Here is a 9,374-nt window from a genome sequence, read left to right as displayed (position 1 = left end):
AAGTCGTCCAGGTCCTGAGGCAGCAAAGCATCCCCAAACCATCACACCACCACCACCATGCTTGACCTTTGGTATGCCATCCTCCTCTCTTTCATGTTGATGAAACGGTCTATCACTCTGTCATACAGTACACGCTTTTATTTTTTGTTGTCCTATGCTACATGACCTAGGCTACATGGCTTGCTCGCTAGCCTAACTAGTTAATATTAGCCTTCTACATCTAGCTACATATTGAACTTCCATCCTCTCAGGCCAGGGGACAACAATGTATGAAATAATGGTTGGATCAGAAACGCCTCATATAATCATTAAGTAAAACCACAAGTCCAAATCCCTGTCTCCACCCATGGCTAATTTAGGAAAGGGCCAATTTTAGCTAGCTGGCTAGCCACCGGAGGACAACAACACAACAAGATGCAACAATTCAAGTTGTTTCTGTCAATGATGTTTGCTCTCAATGGGATTTGATAGGAGTGACGCCAAAATCCAAGCTGGCTTCCTTTGACACTTTTTTTTGCTGCGCCAGGACCAATCACAGTTGAGCTCACTCAGTTTAGCTCAACGCTGATTGGCTAATTTTGTATACTTTTTATTATCAAGTGAGGCCAAATGCTCGCTGGCTTCCCTTGCCTTCAATGCTATGGGCGGCAACAATGTCATACTCGTTTTGACCAGACAGCATCAGATAGATGGACTACACATAGAGAGACAGAGGGGCGCTGTTTCTCTCGCTCCGATGCTTTCTCCTGTGAGATACATTCAGCCTCTCGAATTTAAGGACAATTATGACACACAGAGAGACTAAATAAATGGTATGTTTTTTTTATTGGTCATTTTTTGGGGAAGCCTGGCTTCCCTTGGCATCCATGAATACACGCCACTGGGTGTGAATACTTTCTGTATGATGGCATACCTGCCCCCTGCAAAGTAAAAGTTGACTGAGCCTGAAAAAATATAACAATAATTGTCCCTTCTGACATTTTCTGAATCTACAAGCAGTTGAAAAAAAAAAAAAAAAAAAAAAAAGTGTTACATTTCGAGAATTGCTGAATTAAAGGTGTCATTTTAGGTCTAAATGCTCATTGTTATCAGGTCTAGCCTTCCCAAAATGGCCAGATGGCTTCAGACCAGTATTCAGCACGAGCATTGCATTAACACTGACTTAAAAAGAGAAATCTTACATGCTGTACAGAATATATAAAAAGGAAAAACAGGCAATCCCACCCCCCAAAATAAACAACACTTAAGGACCCTGACTTCACCTGGGCTCTTATCCAACACATAATCATATAAACTCCAGCTTTACACCAAACACAGACATCCATCATTACACACACATTTGACTAACATTTTAATCCTGCATTTAAATTAGCCATTCAATGATAATGTTACGTCATCTTGAGGATATGTCTGGACAGAAACATTTGTTAGAGAACAAGAACTAATATATAGTAACAAATGAACAGTCCATTGGAACTCTATCCAGTTCTCTCATTGTGGAGGCGACATTAGACATTTATCTTAAAATTCGTCCGAATATGGATTAGTCAGCACTGAGATGGCGAAAATCTATTGAGCGAATCTCCCTTTGATTTTAGAAGGTTGAATTATTTCTGGATGGATCCCTGGCTTCATAAGGCCATCCACATGTTCCTGGTAGAGAAAACAAGACCTTCTGGACTGGTACAGGAGGGACAATAGAGGTCGTGGTCCGGCTCAAACTAAATATCAGGAGACGGGGGGTGTGAGGGAGAGGGCCGTGAGGGTTAAAACCTCACCCTATTTACCAGCGGCTTGGGGTTCTGGTTTAAACTCCAATTCAACGTGACAAACATGGTCATAATAGATGGTCACAGACTTTCCCAACCTTCCCTCCCTGGTTTTCCAGAAATCCTGCGGTTTCACGGATTTCCTGCTTATTTCCTCATAATTCCTGGATTTCAGGAAAACCGGGTAATTCTGGGAAAGTTACTGGAATTTTGCAACCCTAGTCACATATATTTTACATTCATCTTTAACCACTGGTAGTTCTCATGTCTTGTACAAAACAAAATTACTCAAACATCTGCAGTTTTAATATGATCAGGCTCAGCAGTGGAGAGTGGGAGGGGCTTGGGTAAGGTGGGTCATGTGACAGGAGTGTTACAGCGTGGGTGGCTTCAGCCCGTACTTCCTGGCTACCTCAGTCTGGGCGTGGGCCGCGTCACACAGCGAGTACAGGTGGGCCATCTCCATCTCTGACTTGGCCAGGTTGATGGCCTTGTTGAACATGTCTATCGCCTTGTCCAGGTTCCCCCTGAAATGAGAGGGAAGTTTATCTAAGTGATAATGCCAGAGAAGCCGGTGTTTGGAGGATATATTACATTTTTTACATTTTAGTCATTTAGCAGACGCTCTTATCCAGAGCGACATTCAGTTAGTGAGTGCATACATATTTTTTATTTAATTTTAATTTTATTTTCATACTGGCCCCCCGCGGGAATCGAACACACAACCCTGGCGTTGCAAACGCCATGCTCTACCAACATCCCTGCCGGCCATTCCCTCCCCTACCCTGGACGACGCTGGGCCAATTGTGCGCCGCCCCATGGGTCTCCCGGTCACGGCCGGCTACGACAGAGCCTGGATTCGAACCAGGATCTCTAGTGGCACAGCTAGCACTGCGATGCAGTGCCTTAGACCACTGCGCCACTCGGGCGGCAAACCGAGCCAATATATCCTCCAAACACCGGCTTCGAGGGCATTATCACTTTTATACAACGGGTTACCAACATATTCATATATATTATTATTATATTCAAATAACGATTGACATATTTTCATTAAAAACGTTATTTTGATGAATTTATTCATACTATTTAATCCTTCCACAAGACATAGTCCCGACACAAATCTAGGGTTGCTACCCAAGCCGGCTGGTCGTTTGTTCCATCGGTTCGGTTGCCAGAGATGCGACCCAGTCGTTCAGTCTTTTTGTTCTGTATCTATGGACGCGACCCAGTCGTTCAGTCTTTTTGTGCTGTGTCTATAGACTCGACCCAGTTTTTCGTTGTAAATGTTCTATTGCCATACTGGCTGGCAACGTTTTTATCCCTTGCTTGCTAGCTAGCCAACTACAGCTAACTTAGTCACGTCAAACAGTGCAGCCAGAAGAACAACAGTAGCTGCATTTGTTTAAGCTGTTTTCTAGTGACATTTATTTGGATACATCCATAACAATGAGCTAATGAGGCGCGATTTCACCAGGCATAGACAATGTGCTCTCTCCTCAGGACACTGTTGTTCAGAGGAGCTAGCCAACAACACAGCTAACACAATCACTTCAAACTGAAGCTGGAAAGACTGCAAACTAGCTGCATTTCGTTTCGTTTGACCTTTTTTCAATGGACATTTCTTTGTATATATCCATAAAAAATGATGCCAGCTGATTAATAGAAACGCTGCCTGTCTGTCTCGTCCCGACTCCTGACACGTTCATTACTATGGTACACCTGGAGATCGAATTACAATATTGAAACAATGTTGATAATGCCAGAGAGACAGACAGGTTTATACACACATATATATATATATATATATATATATATATACACACACACACACACACATATACAAATCTCCACTGTTTAAAACTAAATGTTAGTCTAAAAGAAATGGGAGATAATGTCTAGATGCTTTTTATAGTGGAGATCAAGTTTATAAATTGTCTGGCTGGGCTGAAGAGACAGTGGTACAGAGTAAATAGGCATTTTAACGTCATAGATTTAGCCGGTGCTAACTTGTGGAATAGACACCGGCTGGAATGCGGTTTTAACCAATCAGCATTCAGGATTAGACCCACCCGTTGTATAAATATTATGGGTGCGTTCGTAACTTCATTTTGGCTACCTACTCCGATTTCAGAGCACTCTCGTCTGAGTGTGCCAGAGCGCAGAGTAACTGATGAATTTACGAACACTCAACACCCGTTGAATACGGCCGGTGTCAGTAAACATAGGCAAAAAAGTGTAATTAAATTGTTGCCAGCAGCACAGTTAGTCACCAACGCTCTGGATAACATGAAAACAGCCTAACCAGCTCTGCTAGGGCGAGTAAAATGGTCAGAGTCAGCTGTTCTCTAATTTGTGTCTGGAAGTAGCTAGCAAGCTAGCCAACGTTAGCCAGTTAGCTTGGGTGCTTGACTGCCGTTGTGAGGTCAGAACACTCTGATCAACCCTACTCCTTGGCCAGAGCATCCAGCGTGCGCTCTGAACACTCCGAGAGTGAAACGCTCTGAATTTACGAATGGGCAATCTGACAATGCCCTGAATTTACGAACGCCCAGAGCGCACTCTGGCACTCCAGATTTAATTTACGAACACACCCTATATATTTTTTACATGTGTTTTATATACAGTGGGGAGAACAAGTATTTGATACACATACACTGGTAGAGCAGACATTTCCATATGTTTTTGTTAGCTGCATGTGCGACATAACTCCACCAGTCCTACCGATAATATCATTTACGAAGATTATACCTTTTTTAAACATTGTCAAAAAAAAAAAAGGTTTATTATCAATTAGTATATTTGAGTTTAACCACAATATTTGTTGCATTATTTGTTCTGTCGTTTCTGGAGGATTAAATCTGAATAAAGGGAAAAAGGCCATTCTTGAACATTGGGTGAGACAAGTTCGGATTTAAGTATAACTTTTGTGTGACTGAAGCTTTTAGTGATAGGTCTAATGCTTTAATATTTAATCATTTCTGTCCTCCGAATTCATATTCATTATATAAATAGGCTCGTTTAATTTTGTCTGGCTTGCCGTTCCAAATAAAATGGAATATTTTTTTCTCATATAATTTAAAAAACTGTTCGCTAGGCGTAGGCAAGACCATAAGCAAATAGGTAAACTGGGATAATACTAAAGAGTTAAAATCAGGGTGATTTTTCCACAAATTGACAGGTATTTACCTTTCCATGGTAGCAAGATCTTATCTATTTTTGCTAACTTTCTATTAGAATGTATTGGAGTGAGATCATTTATTTCCTTTGGGATATGTATTCCGATTATATCCACATCACCATCAGACCATTTTATTGGTAAACTACATGGTAATGTTAACATTTTATTTTTTAGTGATCCAATACGTAATATAGTACATTTGTCATAATTTGGTTGTAATCCAGAGAGGTTAGAAAATGTATCTAGATCCACTATGAGGCTGTGGAGGGATTCAAGTTGTGGATTTAAAAGAAAACATGAATCATCAGCGTACAATGACACCTTTGTTTTTAAGCCCTGGATTTCTAATCCCTTGATATTATTGTTGGATCTGATTTTAATAGCTAACATCTCAATGGCATTAATAAATAGATATGCCGATAGTGGACAACCTTGTTTCACTCCTCTTGACAGTTTAAAACTTTCTGAGAAATAGCCATTATTTACTATTTTACACCTAGGGTTACTATACATGATTTTAACCCATTTTACAAGAGATTGTCCAGGCATTTATATATAAACCCCAGTCGTACTTTATCAAATGCCTTTTCAAAGTCTGCTATGAATACCAGGCCTGGTTTCCCAGATTTTTCATAGTGTTCTATTGTTTCCAGTACTTGCCTTATATTATCTCCAATGTATCGTCCATGTAAAAAACCTGTCTGATTAGAATGAATAATGTCCGACTATACCTTTTTAATTCTATGCGCTATACATTTTGCTAGAATTTTTGCATCACAACACTGAAGTGTAAGGGGCCTCCGATTTTTTTTATGGACTGGATCTTTATATTTCCCACTTGTATCCTGTTTCAGTAATAATGAAATCAGACTTTCTTCTTGAGTGTCTGATAATCTACCATTTACATAGGAGTGGTTAAAACATGCTAATAACGGTCCTCTGAGTATATAAAAAAAGGTTTGGTATACCTCGACTGGTATGCCATCCAACCCTGGAGTTTTCCTGGACTTAAAGTCTTTAATTGCATCCAGAAGTTCCTCCTCTGTAATTTCACCTTCACATGAGTCTTTCTGTATGGCTGTTAATTTTACATTATCAATAGAAAAAAAATCTCTACAATTTGCTTCAGTTAGAGGAGATGGAGGCGACTGAAACGAAAACATATGCTTAAAGTACTTTGTTTCCTCCTTCAAAATATCATTTGGCGAATCATGGGTGACTCCGTCATTTGTAACCAGTTTCAATAAATTATTTTTGTTAGCATTCCTATGTTGAAGATTAAAAAAGAATGTGGTGCCTTTTTCCCCTTATTCCATCCAGTTTGCTTTATTTTGATAATATATTACACTTGATCTTTCTTGAATAAGTTTCTCCATTTATTTTTGTTTTTCCTCTAATGTATTCTGAGCCTCTATGTTAGTTTTTATTGCTATATACAGTGGGGAAAAAAAGTATTTAGTCAGCCACCAATTGTGCAAGTTCTCCCACTTAAAAAGATGAGAGAGGCCTGTAATTTTCATCATAGGTACACGTCAACTATGACAGACAAAATGAGGAAAAAAAATCCAGAAAATCACATTGTAGGATTTTTAATGAATTTATTTGCAAATTATGGTGGAAAATAAGTATTTGGTCAATAACAAAAGTTTCTCAATACTTTGTTATATACCCTTTGTTGGCAATGACACAGGTCAAACGTTTTCTGTAAGTCTTCACATGGTTTTCACACACTGTTGCTGGTATTTTGGCCCATTCCTCCATGCAGATATCCTCTAGAGCAGTGATGTTTTGGGGCTGTCGCTGGGCAACACTGACTTTCAACTCCCTCCAAAGATTTTCTATGGGGTAGAGATCTGGAGACTGGCTAGGCCACTCCAGGACCTTGAAATGCTTCTTACGAAGCCACTCCTTCGTTGCCCGGGCGGTGTGTTTGGGATCATTGTCATGCTGAAAGACCCAGCCAAGTTTCATCTTCAATGCCCTTGCTGATGGAAGGTTTTCACTCAAAATCTCATGATACATGGCCCCATTCATTCTTTCCTTTACATGGATCAGTCGTCCTGGTCCCTTTGCAGAAAAACAGCCCCAAAGCATGATGTTTCCACCCCCATGCTTCACAGTAGGTATGGTGTTCTTTGGATGCAACTCAGCATTCTTTGTCCTCCAAACACGACGAGTTGAGTTTTTACCAAAAAGTTATATTCTGACCATATGACATTCTCCCAATCCTCTTCTGGATCATCCAAATGCACTCTAGCAAACTTCAGACGGGCCTGGACATGTACTGGCTTAAGCAGGGGGACACGTCTGCACTGCAGGATTTGAGTCCCTGGCGGCGTAGTGTGTTACTGATGGTAGGCTTTGTTACTTTGGTCCCAGCTCTCTGCAGGTCATTCACTAGGTCCCCCCGTGTGGTTCTGGGATTTTTGCTCACCGTTCTTGTGATCATTTTGACCCCACGGGGTGAGATCTTGCGTGGAGCCCCAGATCGAGGGAGATTAACAGTGGTCTTGTATGTCTTCCATTTCCTAATAATTGCTCCCACAGTTGATTTCTTCAAACCAAGCTGCTTACCTATTGCAGATTCAGTCTTCCCAGCCTGGTGCAGGTCTACAATTTTGTTTCTGGTGTCCTTTGACAGCTCTTTGGTCTTGGCCATAGTGGAGTTTGGAGTGTGACTGTTTGAGGTTGTGGACAGGTGTCTTTTATTCTGATAACAAGTTCAAACAGGTGCCATTAATACAGGTAACGAGTGGAGGACAGAGGAGCCTCTTAAAGAAGAAGTTACAGGTCTGTGAGAGCCAGAAATCTTGCTTGTTTGTAGGTGACCAAATACTTATTTTCCACCATAATTTGCAAATAAATTCATTAAAAATCCTACAATGTGATTTTCTTAATTTTTTTTCCCTCAATTTGTCTGTCATAGTTGACGTGTACCTATGATGAAAATTACAGGCCTCATCTTTTTAAGTGGGAGAACTTGCACAATTGGTGGCTGACTAAATACTTTTTTTCCCCACTGTATCTGTTCTGTTAGACCTTCTATTTCCTTTGTTAGTATGGACTCTTTTGACCTAAATTGCTTTTGTTTTCGAGGTGAGTACTGAATTCCATAGCCTCTAAAAGGCACATTTAAAGGTGTCCCATACAATAAGGGGATTTGCTGTACCTATGTTATGTTGGAAAAAATCAGTTATAAATTCCTCTTTCCTAGTTAAAAACAAGTTATCATCCAATAGGCTTTGATTAAATGTCCAATATCCTCGCCCACGTGGAAAATCAGTAAGAGTAATGTATATTCCAATGATATGATGGTCCGACCGCATTCTGTCCCCTATCAGGTGTTCTTAATGTTTTGTCCACTCAGTGTATGTCATGGAAAGAGCAGGTGTTCTTAATGTTTTGTCCACTCAGTGTACGTCATGGAAAGAGCAGGTGTTCTTAATGTACCGAGTCTTCTTTTACGTCAGCAGAATTCTAAATGTAATAACATTAATTGGAAAGCGGTATGGAATTAAAATAGAAAGTATTGTGTCACTAACAACGTCCGTGAAGTCTTTTAAAATTATTCACTTAATTAAAAAAAAAGTTTCTTTTGTCAAATTGAAGATGAAACTAATGTATATCATGTATTTGTACTAAGATTTTTTGGACATCTTGAGCATTTCCTTTTTAGAGCAACTGGTGCTAGAGTTCAGCTTGATGGGAAGGATGTTTGACTGTTATTTGATAATCAGGATTTGGATCAGAACAAAGTATAATGAATCTCTGTATTATGTATGGTCAATATTTTATACATACTGTAAATGCAAGTGGGCTAAAGAAAAGCCAAGATTCTCACTTTTAAAAACAGATGTTTTTTTATGCAGCATACAAATAAAAGATAAAGCAAAGCGAACCCTAAATGCCTGTGAAGCCTTTACTCTTGTTTAAATGTATATACCCCTGTGTATAAAGTTAGTATTTATTTGTATACTGGGTTGTAAAGTATGACTGTATATTCTGTTATATTTGTTGTTAATGTAAAAAATTAAATAATGTACTAAGATGTTATTTAATGCCTTCTAAACCAAACTCTAAACTTATTACTGGGCAATATTTTTAAAAGTATTGAACTAACCTTTGAACTTCAATAGTTCCCATGGTTTCGTAGGCAAAGTCACATTTGTTGTCGATCTCAATGGCCTTGCTGATGAGGTCCAGGCCCAGGTCCAAGTCCTGCTTCCACTGGAGCTGCAACAACCTGAACACACACAGGAATTACTACAGATCCACAGGCCTCTGCCCCTCTACCTCCTCACACCAGGGGCCTCATTTATAACTATACTCAAACATTACTACAGATCCACAGGCCTCTGCCCCTCTACCTCCTCACACCAGGGGCCTCACTACAGATCCACAGGCCTCTGCCCCTCTATCTCCTC

General features: G+C 40.0%; 1 protein-coding gene across 1 annotated transcript in view; it reads right to left on the bottom strand.

Moving 5' to 3' along the window:
• Positions 1-806: 806 nt before the first annotated feature.
• The window catches only part of LOC311115275 (mitochondrial import receptor subunit TOM70-like), a 55,996-nt gene continuing 47,428 nt past the window's right edge, over positions 807-9,374 (bottom strand). The window contains exons 11-12 of the mRNA XM_084190472.1: positions 9,071-9,193; positions 807-2,296 (exon numbers count right to left, since the gene is read on the bottom strand). Coding sequence (XP_084046598.1) covers positions 2,143-2,296; positions 9,071-9,193 — 277 coding nt within the window. The 3' untranslated portion in view covers positions 807-2,142. The remainder of the gene's footprint in view (positions 2,297-9,070; positions 9,194-9,374) is intronic.

The sequence above is a fragment of the Coregonus lavaretus genome (assembly GCF_964263955.1).
Source record: "Coregonus lavaretus genome assembly, contig: HAP1_SCAFFOLD_689, whole genome shotgun sequence".
Lineage (NCBI taxonomy): Eukaryota > Metazoa > Chordata > Actinopteri > Salmoniformes > Salmonidae > Coregonus > Coregonus lavaretus.
Note: the sequence above shows the minus strand (reverse complement) of the source record. Positions and strands in the feature narration are given on the sequence as shown.